General features: G+C 35.2%; 1 protein-coding gene across 5 annotated transcripts in view; it reads right to left on the reverse strand.

The window, feature by feature from the left end:
* Positions 1–2029: 2029 nt before the first annotated feature.
* Positions 2030–16996, reverse strand: part of PCGF5 (polycomb group ring finger 5) — a 118544-nt gene continuing 103577 nt past the window's right edge. For 4 of the 5 annotated variants that reach the window (XM_032136976.2, XM_032136990.2, XM_032136966.2 and 1 more), the window contains exons 9-10: positions 14692–14751; positions 2030–8058 (exon numbers count right to left, since the gene is read on the reverse strand). In XM_032136976.2, coding sequence (XP_031992867.1) covers positions 8011–8058; positions 14692–14751 — 108 coding nt within the window. In that variant the 3' untranslated portion in view covers positions 2030–8010. The remainder of the gene's footprint in view (positions 8059–14691; positions 14752–16996) is intronic. The other variant, XM_058436220.1, reaches the window with a different exon arrangement.

Consider the following 16996-nt stretch of genomic DNA (forward strand, 5'->3'; position numbering starts at 1 on the left):
TTCTAGGAGGAACAGGACACTGGAAAAAGGAGAAGCTCTCTTTAAAGAGGAGGACTTCGTAAGTAAGAGCAGGGTTTGCAGGAGGAGCAGGGCTTTGTAAGGATAAAGTGGAATTTGTAGGAGTGGTGCTTTTTGAGGAGGAGCAGTGCTTTGTAGGAGAAACAGGGCATTGTTGGGAGGAGCAGGGCTTCCTAAGGATAAGCTGGGATTATTGAAGAAGTAGGACTTTGTAAGGATGAGCAGGGCTCTGTCTGAGGAAAAGTGATTTGTAGTAGGAGGAATGCTTTGTATGAAGAACATTGCTCTGCAGGAGAAGCAGGGCTTTGTAGGTAGAGTGGGGCTTTGTAGGGGAAGCAAAGCTTTTTAAGGAAGATCAGGGCTTTGTAGGAGGAGCAGAACTTTTCAGAAAGAGTAGGGTTTGCTGAAGGAGCAGGACTTTGTATGACAGCAAAGTCGTGAAGGAGGAAAAGGCCTTTGTAAGGAGAAAGAGGCCTTTGTGAGGAAGAAGAGATATCTGTAGAAACAAGGTTTTGTAAGATGGAGCAGGGCTTTGTAGGAGCAGCAGGATGTGTAGAGAGGAGCAGGGCACTGTAAGAAGGAACAGGACTTTGTAGGAGGAGCAAGACTTCCAAGGTTTCCTTGGGAGGACTAGAGATTCTTTGGAGGAGTTGGGATTCCTAAGAGCAGGGTTTGTAGGAGGAACAGGATAAGGATAAGCAGAGCTTTTGAGGAGGAGCAGGGCACTATATGCAGAAACAGGCCTTGTAGGAGGAGCAGGGCTTCCTACGAGGACCAAAAGTTCTATGCAGGAACAGGTCTTTTTAGGGAGGAGAGGCTTTTGTAGTGGAGGTGCTTCCTGAGGAGCAGCTGGGCTTTGAAGAGGGAGCAGGCTTTGTACGGATGAGTGGGGCTTTGTAAGGAGGAGCAGGGCTTCCTAGAAGGAGGGCTGTGTAAGGAAGGCTGGGCTTTGTAAGGAGGAACAGGGCTTTGCTGGTTTCTACCGGTAGTGATCGCTGCATATTTGTCCTCTCCAGGCATTATTCTCTATTTGATTGCTAGTGGCAAATCCTGGCACTGCAAAATCCATGGCAAGGGTTGGGGTGCCAAGTGGGGTTGTACATGGCTTCCAGCAAAATACTACCTGCACGTTCCCCAGCCACATGAAGAGCAGAGTGACTCCCAAGCTTCTCACGCCTGGCCTGAGTGCAAGACCTCTCTTTCTCTTTCCAAACTAGTGAAAAGATAAGTGCTGAGCCTGTGCGGACAACACACTTCTAAGAACTAAGGCAACTGTGACCTCTTTTTGCAAATGTAGGGTGTGGCAGACATTAGCAGGTCACAAAACTTTCCTCTTCCTCCTTGGGATGTGGCTTCACTAGGTCCTCCAGCCTTGCTTGCTGTTAGATGAGGCCATGTTCTGGCTAGTGACATGTGATGAAAGAAATGTGTGCTACATGTTCCAGCACTTCCTATGCACAGTCCTCCACATTCTTTCCCATTCTGCAGCAGCCTTGAAGAGAGTGGAGCTCAAATACAGAAGGAAGCCAAATTCTGCTCAGAGGAAAGCTGCTTTCCCTATCTCGCCGAAGGACTGGGGTTTCTAGCTATTTCCAACGTTTCACTAACGTTAAGACAAAGCTTCAGGCATCAAAATCACAATGGGGCTGAGCTAGAAACCATCACAGTGTTCCTGACATAAATGTCTTGCTTTGGCCTAATGAATTCCTGAGGCAAGTGTACATGGAAAGTATTAATAAAACAAAGCTTGGCTATCTAACTGGCTGAAGGAAACAGTCTTTCTTTCAATTCACTTGGGCCTGCCTTTGATTCCTAATTACTTTCAAAAGGATTTTTGGAGTTGATTAATCTAACAAAACAAAAAATTCTTCAAGGGTGTGTGTGTGTATACACCTTAAGTAGTATTTGAAGGACAGCGTGCCATTTTTAAATAAATAGCCGAATAATCCTTAGAAAATATTTATGATCTCAAATACTCAATAAATTTCAATAAAATTTGCTACAGGACTAGTACTTAAAGGAGATACATTTAATGAAGGCTGCAATCTACAGTGACTAATATTAAAGATGACAAACAATAATAAATTATGCAATTTAATTTTTAATAACAAAGATACTGTATTTTAACATGGTGAAATATACTTGGCTAAGTCCAGATTAAAAAAAAAAAGTATCTAGCCCAACAGTACAATCATACAGCTTTGTACAGAACATTCCATAGATCAACAGAAAATACATTTGAGCACAAAAATAAAAAATATTTAAAGAGAATCTCTAAGCAGCATTTTATTTCTGCAAAAGACATATCTTGTACTGATTAAATATCTACAAGTGCTTTTCCTTTACAAAAATACATATATTCTTAATAGACTAAGTCATTAACAATGACCTGGTAATTCTTTCACTTCAATTTGAATGATTTATAAGCTAAATCTTACAACCACAAAAAGGTTTTTATTTGTATTAAGATGTTACCACTTTTGACAAAAAGCTTAAAATATTTTATATTTCAAAGGAAAATTAGCAACATAACTTTACAATATATTCTATGATATTTTGATTGCGAGGGCTACTCTATTTAAAACTGGTGATCTCTGTTGTGTTGCTCAGATGCAGGAAAGCAGCAGAACCCTGGTACTCCCCCAACAAGCTCCTGTCGTGGACCACAGCTTCATAAGGACACTTAGGCCCCCACCCCCATTCTAAAAAATACAACAAAAGAAAACCGACCCCAAACAATGCTAGGCTGATCCCATTACATTTTTAATGTGTAGACCTCCTGCTCCAGTGGACTGATGTGCAGAGGATGGATAAATTTGTTGACTATCTCTCCATCACCCCGAAATATTTAATCTTCATTTGCACTAGATGAGTTTCTTATTCCATGAAGCTCCATAAGATGGAAGAAAACTAGACTCAGTATTTAACATATCTGTTTCACTTGATTCTAGATTTAAAATTATTAAAATTAAAAATCTCTGAAAAATCAGTCTCAGTTTGGAATTATAGAAAAAGGGGCATAGTGAGTATACAGACACATTTGAACAAGTATTTAAAATAATTATTTTTAATTTTATAACTTTCTGAAAGGAAGTGCTCGAGCATTTTAATTTTATTTGAAAATATAAGGAAAGCAAGTAAACATTATTTATGAAAACTGTATTACACTAGGAAGAGAATTACTTAAATTATTGGAAAAACATCACTGCAGTAAAAACAAACACTGTATTGTACATTTAAGTACATTTGAATGAACTTTCAGTCTGATGTTTTCCGTCAAAATGCTACTCAACTAGGTTTGTCAGGTAAATCCAGAAACAGTTATTGTGTGCCTTGAAAGGGTTTGAGTCTCTGGTGTATTTAATATTTTTCACTTTTTCATAAACCAGATCTAGCAGACATGTTCCTTATTTTTACCCAAACTGTGGGAATATATATTACAAAATATTGATAATTGCATTTCAAGTTTTGTCTTTCTAATCCAGAAAATTAAAGTTATGGCAAACTCATTCACTTTTGAAGTTCCTACTACCAACCAATATCTTATTAGTATAAAGTTTAGCTTTCTGGAAAATTCCTTATGATAAACCAGAGTATGTAATAGAGGGTGCATCCATTTTCACCCTATCCAAGGAGATTTACCTAGTGACCTATCAGAAAGACTCCATAAGATGAGTTTTACCTTTAAGGTAGCCCATAGCATGAATTCCCAAGGAGAAACGGTACAAGGGGGATACGGAACTTCCTCTTGATGTACATGCTTGTTCTGTGACCCATTTTGTCAAAGTTGGCTGTATGGCTAAATTCTAATAACAATAAACTAAGTGCTGAGAAACAAGACCAAGAGTTGCATTTTTTTGGAGACGGAGACTCGCTCTGTCACCCAGGCTGGAGTGTAGTGGTGTAATCGTGGCTCACTGCAACCTCCGCCTCCTGGGTTCAAGAGATTCTCCTGCCTCAGCCTCCCATGTAGCTGGGATTACAGGCGTGTGCCACCACACCTGGCTAATTTTTGTATTTTTAGTAGAGATGGGGTTTCACCATGTTGACCAGCTGGTCTCAAACTCCTGACCTCAAGTGATCCACCTGCCTTGGCCTCCCAAAGTGCTGGGATCACAGGCATGAGCCACTGTGCCCGGCCTAGAGTTGCTTTTTAAGGGGAAAAAAACCACAGGCCCTTATGAAATATTTTGAATATAGAGAAAGCACTTACTTATATAAATCCCATAGAATGAACTCTTTTCTATACAAGTAAGTGTGTTGGCACTTTTACCAAAGTCTGCCTTTAATAAAATTTCTTATATTGTGACGAATACAGGAGCTAAATCTAAGTTTAATTTTAGTTTACACTGCCTCCATGAAATAAAAAGCCTCTCAAATTAAAAATCTGAACTTTCTTTTCAAAGTATGTATTTCTCTCACTTTTCATGCAGAGGAAGGCTATTTGTTGTGTTTACCTTTTTCTCATCTTTGAGGATTTCCTAAGATCTGTTAGATGATGCTGAAAAACAATGAACATATTTGAAAGGAAGTGTGTTCTGATTATTGCAAGAAAAGCCTGAATTTGACTGATCTCACCAAGAAAATTCAGTTTAAAGCCTTTCTTTGGTGATATTTTAGCAATTAATCAAGGTTATTGCCTAACTATATAAAATTAAATTGCAATCTAAAAATTTCCAACCTCCAAACTGTTAAAACCGTCTCTCCAACATGGTTATTAATTTATTGTAAAATGTCTTTGGTGATATCTATATTCTTATGAAAATCTTCCAAAAAAATTAACTTACAAGAGCCTATTTAGATATGAAACCATTCATAAGAGACAGGTACAGATAACTCAAACTTTATGCAGTAAATTTAAAACAGAAATGCACTTTAGTAATGAGGCACTTTCTCTTAAATATTTCAGTAAAGCTAAACAGTTCACAATATTATATAACACACTTTTTTCCTTAATCAGTTTAAATTTAGATTACATTTGAGTGTGTAATGTAGTTGAGCAAAGTCATTACGTTTATAAAATGTGGCACATTACTATGGGATAGATGCTTGATGTATAAAGAAATAATATACTCCTCTAAGAGTAGTTAAAAGGCATTACCCAAGTTACCTGTACTCCAGACTGAGTATTACCTCATCAATGAGCACTTTAGTTTATTTTTTCTTACTTTGTAAAGGTGTTTTGCTAATCTAGAGAAAAGACCATACATATTTTGATTTCTCTATTAACTGATGTGATTACTTCAATTAAAGCAATGTTTATAAACCACAGTCATTCTTTATATCTAAGTTCCCTTGACACTTTTATACTTATAATTTCTAAGGCAGATAAAAGAGATAACAAAATCTTTTATGGAAGTAAAGGTCTTTCAGTTTATTGCTTAAGAAACAACAGATTAAAGAAAACTTTTAGTTTTAGTCTCTGATGTTACAGATTCAGATAATTCCTATAGGTTATTTATATAAAGAATTCATTTTATAAGCACCCTAAATTTATAAAGCTAACCACAAAAGTTGCCTGTACATTTTTTCTATACCTAGTTTCTTGCAAATTCTACAATCTGACTTAAGGGATAATTAACGGGGAATACAGTGTATTACTAGACATGAAAGTAGTCCTATCCTTAGAAAGCTGTAGTTGAATATACCAAAATAAGTCAGTTGAAGAAATCTGTGATTCTAGTAGTATAGGACCATCAAAAAAATGTGTACCTTTCTCCAAACAACAATTGATGCCTTTCTTTATGTAAGCTTTTCACGTGTTTTGGCACATATTCCATTGCATTTCAATAAAAATGTTAATGCATTATCAGTAAACAAAAGAATTCTATATACAACTATTCTCAGTTTCATAATTGCTTCCTATATATTTCCTTGGAAAATAGTGAAATTACATGACAAGGCAACTGGCCAAATTTAAAGAGATTTTGTAGATAAAATTTATTTATGGCCATTAAGTTTTGGCTGGGGGGCCAAAACATCAAAGTCTCACTTGTGATTTTTAAAACGCACTCTTAATTCATTTTGAGTTAATTAAAATTCTATTTGCAAAACACTATTTTAATCACTGACCTAGGTGTGACAAATTTATAATAATTTGTAAAAGTTCTTAGGGATGTCTGGGAACTGAGTTTCACAGCATAGAAAAATAATTTCTGTAGCTAGATAGTAAATTCAGTTTTTTCAGCCATTTATAGTTAATGAAAATCTGCCTTTTAAATTCTGCTTGTGAGCCATTCCAAGAACAAAAACAATCTAACAAAACAAAGTTAAAGTATTGCCATAACCTTTTTCCCCAAAGTTAGAGCAACAGAAAAATTTAATAGACTTTTTGACTCAAAAAAAGATAGAAGGAAAAGATAATTATGAAGTTTCAGCCTTTTACATAGTGAAATATATTAAGATTTAGCTGTATTTTGTATGTTTGCTAGAGTTGTACAATATCTTACTTCTAAGAATCATTTTGAAATTCAGAAGGCATTGATTTCTGATACATTTTACTGGAAAATGTGACACATTTACCACATATGCAGTATAAAAACTAAATGTGTGTAACACACAGATTGTGCTCATGTCATATTTCTCAAATATTTTTCCTAACTTTCAAGATTTTTTCCTAAGTTTCAAAGGTTAGCTTGTTTCAAAGCAATTTCCAAGTAAGGTTTTTGAAAACTGTAAATATTAAAAGATTTAAAATGACAGTTTTCATATAATTTAAGGTAACAAGACTTTCTTTGACTTGCAGACTAATCCTAAAATGAATGGAAGACTTAACAAAACTGCAAAATACAAGACATTTTGTATTTCTGATCTTAACGAACTCATGTATAAAATAATAATCTTCTCATTTCCCCAATTACTACAGGATTTAAAATAAAATACACTTAACCTATTAATTTTGGTTAGCATAGTTCTATACTGCATTTATTCTATTTTACGCACATAGTTTGGAAATGTGAAAGGTAACTAACAGTTTTAATCTACAACTGTTTTGAGACTTTTGAAATCTATAAAATAGCTAATGTTATGTGCTCTAAAAATCCTAATATTTAAAATCATCATAACCCTCTGCATGCCACAATGACATATACCTAAGGCCAACTTAAAAAGAGAAATAATGCACTCATTAAATGACAGCAACAATGTAACGATACATGAAATGGGCTATACAATGACGTTTCATGAAGCAGCACCTGCTTGTCATAAGGCATTATGAAAGAAGATTAACCTTACTTACACATTAATTTTATCAGAAGTAAATGTGATCAGCTGCCAACATTTTGAATGGTTGGGAATCTAACTTCAGTTCAAGAGGTCACATACATTTTCAATCTGGAGGGCTAACATGCCTTCCTTGTGCAATTGGTAGACTACACGGACAGATGCTTAGAATGTCTACAATTATGTTGTGCTCTAATGTTACAGAATAATTGGAATTCTTGGCAAAAGGACTTGCACACTCAAGAATGAATTTTTTTCACACAAAAAGCTTACCAAGAACAAGACAGTGGCTCAAAAACCACTTTTCTAAATATATTTCCATACAAAATAATTTCAAGATATAATTATTAGTTTCTTGTACAGTACGCTATTTAAACAAGAATAAAAGAGTAAGTATGTGAAAACTGCAACACCACAAAAATTGAGCCATTTTACTAGTGTAATTAAACATTAGAACAATTTTGGAACAGGCAAGCAAAATATTCAGAAGGCTGAATCATGGCGGCACAGCTAACTGATTTTTACCATGACTTGCACACTTTGAGACAACACAAATACCTTATGCAGATGGTTCAGTAGCAGAATGGCACTTGGTTTGCTCCTAATAGAAACAACATGAATGCAACTGACAATTTAGAGATAGACAATGGCCTTATTTGCATGCTGAAAATCTGGTTTGTTCCTCTAGTCCACACACCGTTAACTGTGCAATCTGTTGACGAGTAAACAAATAGTGCAGGATTCATCTCAGTGAGGTCTGGGCCCCTTGGTCTAACCGAAATCAATTCTTGGTCGATACTGCAATACCATAGGGTATGACTACAAAATAAAGACAGATAATGAATAAGACTTATTTGGATAAAAACGATACAGTTTATATACAAAATATTTTAAGAATTTGGAGTTATAATTTACAATATTTCCTGGTACTAGTGATTACAACAGTTAAAATTTGAGTCACCATTAAAACTCTATTTCTTTTGATTGCCATTATTTTTCTAGAATCAGTCAAGTTTTCAATAATATGCAGCAGAGGTCAAGTTCAAAGTCCTACAGACATCATACAGGTTGTATATATGAATCGTACTAGCACAACACTTAGGAGAGGCAAGAACTAGGAAGGACTGAAAGTTACATACCCCGCTTATAGGCATTCAATTAGTAACCCTACGAGGCGAACAAGACAAATCAGCAGCCTGGATTCCACTACAGCTTAGGCTGGTGAGAGCCCACTAAATCACAAATCAATGAAGAGACCCCCTCTGCTAGGAACCTGTAAAACTGGAGTAGTGTTCACAAATCATATTTCTTACAAGTTTCACACATTTTTTAATTTAAAATTTATTTTAATGATCCTTTAAAAATATTGAAAAAGTAGATGATTGTTACATGAAACATTTAGGTCACTACCTCCTTTCAACAGTTGATACTAATAAACATTTGGATTTGACTATTACATAAAATAACTGAATGGGTCATATTGTTTTTCATGTCACTATGTAGAAAAGGTATCATATATCTGGCTATCATACAGAACTAGAGAGGAAGCAGCTTCTTTGGGATAAAGGCATATAGCATATGCCACGCTACCTCTGCGTTTGTTTTTACCCTGTACCATATCTTGTAGAACCAAAACATCAGTGGTTTTCCTTTTCTTAAAGCTGCAGATACCCCTCTTGAAATTTGAGGAGCTACTTTTATGGAATCAAGAAGGGGCTGAGATGGTCACTGACTAATGTTTCTCCATCTTGGTATACATGAATATAAAAATACCGTATAGAGAACTTTGTATTCTTTCATATAGATAAAAGGGCTAGACTGAGATTTAACAATCCTGAAAATGACCATTTCAGTGTTTACTATAGCTATGCTACACACTGGGAAGACTCAGTGTTGGAATCTGTAACCATTCAACTCAGGATGGAACTAGAGGGCAGGAATACAAATGCTCTAGGTCTTGCTCTCCCAGGTGAAGTACAGCAGATGCTACTACAGCTGTCTAAGGGCTGGAGTAAAAGTCTCAGACAGTCTCTCAGGGTTTCCAGGGTCTAAAACTTCTAAAACTGTTCTGGTTTTATTTGTTTTTATTTTAAACTTTATTTAGTTCCCCCTGAATCAGAATACCTGGGAGGGAGCAAGACACAGATATCTCCATTTTACTAAACTCTGGATGTTTCTGAAGCCCAGCGAGATTCTGAGATGACCAATATCTTTCCATTCTGCCTCACCCAACCCACAGCTTGCCCTTCACTATAATAACTGCTCTAGTTTTGCATTTGATTCCTGATTCTATTGAATCTGCACACTTTCTGCAAATACATAAGCCACTCATTTTAGAATGCATTCATCATATATGGAAGTATCCATTAATTCTACTAGGGATAAAGGTACAGAGGGAAGTAAAATGGCTTGACTGGCAATGCTTGGGATTTTCTGTTTCGGGCTGAAAATGATTTTGTTTTCTCCTCCAAGTAGCCATTTGTTGTGTGTTCTATAAGAACATATGAAGTTTAATAATTTTATTGAAATGTGTCACAACACTGAAAATTGTAAAGATATATTTTAAGTTCTATTTGTGTTTTGGTTTTTTGAAATAAAATGGCACCACACTAACAATAATGAAATATGGCATATAATTACCTCTTAGTGTTAAGTGACTGCACTAAATAGACCCACATTTCAGTTTCTAGTCCTCAAGGCTCATTATGTAATAAAAATAAAGAACAGATACTTTCAGAGAATATACTTCAAATAATTTTAGAAAATGATAAAACTGTCTTTGATGTACTTTTTTCCTTAAAGAATGAATTATTTTTGTCAAAACTTGTTTTTAGTGTAGATTTGGAAAATACAGAATGGTATCAAGAAAAAAAGGAAAAATATTTAAATCCTACCATCCAAAGATAACTACCACAATAATTTTAGTATATATTCCTCTACTCATTTTATCTACATTCTTTTTTTTTTTTCAAAACTGGAATCATGCTAAACATATTATTTAGTATCACTTAAATTTTTTATCCATTTAGCAATTCCACAAACCTATTTCCATACCATTTGGTACGGTCCTACATAATTTTTAACAGCTGTATATTATGCTGTTATAGAAATGAACTGTGAGTTATCAGTAAGTCTCCTTTTGCTGTACATTTGAGTTTAGTCCTTTTTTCCTTTGCTATTATAACTTAATCTTAACCCACTGATCTATTTCTTTTGCCCCAGGATAGATTCCTAAAAGTGGAACTGCTAGTTCAAACAGCATATATATTTTAAAGGGCTTTTTGATAAATACTTTTACACTGGTCTTCAAGAAGGTAGTTCTGGCTGTGCGCAGTGGCTCACACCTATAATTCCAGCACTTTGGGAGGCCGAGGCGGGCGGATCACGAGGTCAAGAGATCAAGAACATCCTGGCTAACATGGTAAAACCCCGCCTCTACTAAAAATACAAAAAAAAAAAAAAAAAAATTAGCCAGGCATGGTGGTGCATGCCTGTAATCCCAGCTACTAAGGAGGCTGAGGCAGGAGAATCACTTGAACCTGGGAGACGGAGGCTGCAGTGAGCCAAGATTGCGCCACTGCATTCCAGCCTGGCAACAGAGTGAGACTCCATCTCAAAAAAAAAAAAAAAATGTAGCTTTATTTTTCTACATTTTTAAAAGAAATTTGAATGCCCATTCCTCTCTAGCTTCATCAATAATGAGTACTATCTTTTCCCACCTCTTAATTTGGCAATTTAATAAGCATAAGATAGTATTTTTTTTCATTTCTTGACTTCCAAGAAAGTTAATCATTTTTATATGTTTATTAGCCCATTGTGTTTCCTTCTTGTGTATCTTGCCTGATCATGTCCTTTGTTCATTTTTATGAAAAGCTGAGCTTTTTCTTACATATCTGTATGAATTCTTTATGTATTAATATTAAACCTTTTTCTATCATACATTGCAAATATATTTTATGATATTTTTGCCATGTGCTTTTAATATTAATAGTCAATTCAATTTTTTTTAGGTACAATGTGAAAGGCCATCCCCACTCTGAGATCAGTTCTTCAACTATATTTTCTTCTTGATCTTTTATGGTATCATTTAAAATATTTACCATTTTGAGCCATCATAAACCTATACTGATATAAAAAGTGAGGTAGAATTGAATTCCCCACCCACAGTCTCCGTATAATTAATTGAAAATAAGCCCTACTAGATCTGTACCCTACATTACATTCCTGAGTACACTATTACCAATCAGCCCCCTCTGCACTGTCGTGCTCCAGCCCCTCCTTGCAATTCTCAAATAACCAGACATAATCAATTCTCAGGGCCTTTGCAGTGTGTTCCCTCAGCCTTCAGTGCTCTACCTCAGATATTCACATGGCAACGTCTCTCAATTTCTTTTGATCAACAATCCACCACCTCAAAGAGGGCTTCTCTTGGCTATCTTATCAAAACTATTCGATTTATCTATTTTACTTTTTCTTCTAACACTATAAGTTTTAACCTGTTTATTTTTTGTCTGTTACCATCATTAGTGTAAGTTCCATGAAAGAAAAGATTTGTGTTCATTTTTACTTCTGTTACCTCAAAGGCCTAGAAGACTGCCCAATGCATAAGACTCAATAGATATTTGTTAAATTAATCATTTTACTGCATTAATTTGAAATACCCTCTTTACAGACTCATACATACTAGGGTCTGTTGCTGAGCTATTCTTTTTATTCATATGTCTATGTTTAAGGCAAGACCTTATTTTAATTACTTCAGCTTTAAAATATGTTTTAGTATGTGGTAGTACACATTCCCTCTCATTACTCATGTAAAAACATGATTGATCAGAAGCACCTGTTGATATTTTCTTATGAGCTTTAGAATGACTGACTTTGTCAAGTTAAACAAAGATCTGGTAAAAGTGTGTTTGGAATTACATTTAACTTTATAATTTAATTGTGGGATGAACTGGCATCTCTATAAAATGCAATGTACTATTATACACACATATATATATACATACATAGATTAATAAGGAGATGAGAAGAGAAAGAGAGGGGAAGAGGAGGCAAAAATGTGGCAAAATGTTAATTGATGAATCTAGGTAATCGTAAAGAATATTCCTTTGTATAATTATTTCAATTTTCTGTTGTTTTGAAAGACTTTTCAATAGGAAAACATCAGGACTTCACATTGAACTTTATCAAACACCTTTTCAGTATCTACTGATGATTTTTAACCTAGAGTATATATGTATAAAATATATGTATATTATATATATATATATATTTAATCCCCTTCTCCCAATATTGTCATTCCTTCATTTCTGATAAAAATGATATTAGGCCTTGGTTTACTATTATATTACTATATTAGTGCATTATTTATCATCTATTTATATTCAAAATAAGATTTGGTACCAGTTTTCTAATTGTGGGTTCTCTGTCAGTTTTTGCTATTAAGAATGGCAAAGTGGAAGGATTCCACCTTTTCTAATGATTAACAATAGATACAGCATAGGAATGATATATTCCTTGAAAATTAGAGAGAATTCTGAACATAAAACCATTTAGGTATCCTTTCAGGAAGTTAAGGGTGCATCCTATTAGCTACAAGTTCAATTTCCTTACAGGACTATTAATGAAGACTATTAATGAGCCATTAATGAGGTGTTGAAGGAAGAAAAGGAAATTTGTATGGATTTAGAAATTTGGTCTCACTCCAGCTTTTCTCTAATACTTTGGATCATAGTTTAAGGACATCTTCATTTCTAAGGAAATACATAGGCATCAACACCAAGAGTAAAAGCAGAAAGCCACATATTGCACAGGTTATAGCTACAGGCAGTGTTATCGTTACAATTCAGCATTCCCAAATCAGCCATGAGGCTAAAGCAGCTGAAACATCTCTACACCTTGGATATACACAAATCTCACCAGCTCGGTTAAATTATTTACCCCAGACCCTTATCTGCATAAAGAGAAGAATGATCTTTCTCCCTCAGACTTGGCCTTCAGAGATGTTAAATTTACTTACTAGATTGCTGAAAAGCTAGGACTTAAAGAGTATGTATCAAAAAGCACACATTTTAATGAAGGCATGAGAATTCCCATATCATAGCACTGACAAAAGGCTGAAGAAAATTCTAGATAAGCTGCTAATTAAACATTTTCAATTAGCAATTTCAAGTGATTCTTTTAATGCCTAACATACATTCATTTGTCCCAACTCCAAAACTGTAACACTGGAGGTAAGTATGCCAGTTAAGTTTGTTGTATAGTTACAATTATTCTTTCTCCCTGGCTCCAAGGAAATAAAGATGAAGACTACTTTAATTACTGAAATAAAAGAACGATGGATTTTATTATTTTATTATTTATTTGTCTGAGACAGAGTCTTGCTCTGTCACCCAGGCTGGAGTGTAGTGGCACAATCTCAGTTCACTGCAACCTCCATTTCCTGGGCTCAAGTGACCCTCCTGCCTCAACCTCCTTAGTAGCTGGGACTACAGGGGTGTGCCACCACACCCAGCTAATTTTTGTACTTTTTGTAGAGACAGGGTTTCACCATGTTGTCAAGGCTGGTCTCAAACTCCTGGACTCAAGAGATCTGCCCACCTCTGCCTCCCAAAATGCTGAGACTACTGAGGTGAGCCACTGTGTCTGGCCTAAAATTTATTAAAAAAAAATTTTTTTTGTCCTGCTATATTGCCCAGACTGGTCTCGAATTCCTGGCCTCAAGCAATCCTATATCCTCAGCCTCCCAAAGCACTGGGATTAACAGGCATGAGCCACCATGCCTGGCCCAACAATGGATATTTTAAAGAAATGGTATGATTAATTCACAGGGTTAAGGCTGATCATCAATCATGTCTGTACCCAACAATAATCTTTACTATACCCTTGTCTGTTTCCCAAATTTTTAAAATGTATATTTATCAGATAAACTTTCCTTAGACACATGTTCAACTTTTCTTAGTGCATTATTAAATTAGCTCACTATCATTTTTAAAGAGGTAACCCAAGTAAAGTACTAGGGAAGGGCTAATAAGCAAGCTCATAATTAGAATCAGCTGTTGCTGTTATTTAGCTTCACCTAATTTGGCATTTTATATTTCACTTGTGGTTGAACGATTCACTGAAAAATAACATTCATACAAAGAAAGTAATGTCTCAAAATCCAATATGGAGTAGAGATTTCTCAAGGACTGAAAGTAGTAATTATTAAAAATTCCTGATTCATAAATAATAGCCTTAACATTTCTAATTTTTAGTTCAGTAAAATTAAATAGATAATTCAGGAGAACTAAAATAATGGGAAGTCTTGGGTATATAAGTTGAAAAGATAAGTTTTTGTAGCTCCAGTAACAGTTTTACAAAGTTAAATGTCTTAGGAATTGAGTTTGGGATGAACGTGCTCACCGCCATGGTGTCATGATGGTCATATGTACAGTCGTGAGTGCCTCTTACCTGATACAAAGGGCCATCCTGAGAGCAGACTTGCGAAGCTGAGCAGTTCAGACACCGAAACTGCGGAGGAGATGAACTCATCAGATAAGAGGCATCCACAACTGGACACATATTTAAAATTGATTATTTAAAATAGGTTAACGTCAAACACAAGAGTCAACATGATTAATGGTAAATAAACACTTTCCAAAAAAATGGTGGTTGTTTTTGAAAAAAAGATTTTAATAACTTAGTAACTGGTAAAATTTAGCTTGAAGTAATTTTAGCATCTAGATATGAGTTTTGTTTAATATTCTGCAAATGCAAAAATGGTGGCCTCTCCTTTCCATATCCTTTACAAATACTATTTCCTGGGAAAACCTCACTTCTTGCATACACGAGGGACATCCTCTTTCTTCCATCCCTTCCTCTGATCACTCTCTCCTAGATCTCTTCTTCAACTTCCCCTGAAAGTAATACTGTTCAAGGAAATCAGAGCTCTGAGAGGGACATGGAACTCCACTCAAACTATAAGGCATCTATTTTCTGTTGTATAGTAGGTTCTTCATATTGCTTTATATTGCTGATTATATTAGCATTAGATTTTATATATATACATATTAGATTTTATATATATATATAGCATTAGATCTATATTTTAGTCACATTTGTGGTCTTAATAGCTAAGGCCCAGAACTGGCATACATCAGCCATCAGATGTTTTATGAGTAAAGCAATGAGTGAACATACTTTAAAACTATTGAGTAGATTCATTTGTAAACCTACTATTTTAAAACAGTTTATTCACATTTAAAAAAATCATTCCCAAATCCTAATTCTTAAATACTATGCTAAACTCTTATTAAATATAATTTTAATTGTAATTGGACTATAAAACATAAAATGTACACTTTAAAATTATGCATATATGAATTCAACATTGCATACTTTTCAAAATGGAAAAAATTAAATACATAAAAAATATAAGATACAAATTAACCAGGGTATTTCTAACATAGCAAAGTAGGTTTTTAAAAGATATACTTTGAAAGATTTAAATAAGCATTGATTAAAACAAATATATTTGTAGCCTTTTAAATAAAATTTAAGGAATTTTCTATTTTCCCAAAATACTTTAGTAATTTTTTTCTCTAGCAGTCAGTCCTTGGTTTTGGGTACAGTGTACATCAACATGCTGTAAGGCGGGCTCAGCTCGGCTCTCCTTTAGCAACCTTCTCCTTTCTCTCTGAAGAGTCCCCAAGCTCTGGTCTATCAGACTTGGCGTAACATTGAAAATCCTAAACAGGGTCAACAAGAGTAAGCTGGAAAGTGGCAATTTCACTAAGTGATTCTTTTTTTTTTTCTATTGATCTCTTTGGTATCAGTCAAGATGTATACACTTGTTTTTCTTACAATTGTCTACTAATGCAAATAAAGCAAAGGAAGACAAGCATGGTGTAGTAACTTTATGTGCCGGACTGGCAGAGGTTGCTGGAAGAGATAAAACTAAATCAGGATGAGCTGGGAAAAGGGGGCTGTACTGAGAAGTACCCAAGAAAAGGTGAGCAGGAAGAACGTGAGTCCACGATGAAAGCTAAGGCTGGATAGAGATATTGACAATAAGCTCTCAGGGATGAAACTAAATGCAACAAAAGCCAAAATTGACAAATGGGATCTCATTAAACTAAAGAGCTTCTGCACAGCAAAAGAAACTACCGTCAGAGTGAACAGGAAACCTACAGAATGGGAGAAAATTTTTGCAACCTACTCATCTGACAAAGGGCTAATATCCAGAATCTACAATGAACTCAAACAAATTTACAAGAAAAAAACAAACAACCCCATCAAAAAGTGGGCAAAGGACATGAACAGACACTTCTCAAAAGAAGACATTTATGCAGCCAGAAAACACATGAAGAAATGCTCATCATCACTGGCCATCAGAGAAATGCAAATCAAAACCACAGTGAGATACCATCTCACACCAGTTAGAATGGCCATCATTAAAAAATCAGGAAACAACAGGTGCTGGAGAGGATGTGGAGAAATAGGAACACTTTTACACTGTTGGTGGGACTGTAAACTAGTTCAACCATTGTGGAAGTCAGTGTGGCGATTCCTCAGAGATCTAGAACTAGAAATACCATTTGACCCAGCCATCCCATTACTGGGTATATACCCAAAGGAGCATAAATCATGCTGCTATAAAGACACATGCACACGTATGTTTATTGCGGCACTATTCACAATAGCAAAGACTTGGAACCAAGCCAAATGTCCAACAACAATAGACTGGATTAAGAAAATGTGGCACATATACACCATG

The sequence above is a fragment of the Hylobates moloch genome, unplaced genomic scaffold (genome assembly GCF_009828535.3).
Source record: "Hylobates moloch isolate HMO894 unplaced genomic scaffold, HMol_V3 SCAFFOLD_3, whole genome shotgun sequence".
Taxonomy (NCBI): domain Eukaryota; kingdom Metazoa; phylum Chordata; class Mammalia; order Primates; family Hylobatidae; genus Hylobates; species Hylobates moloch.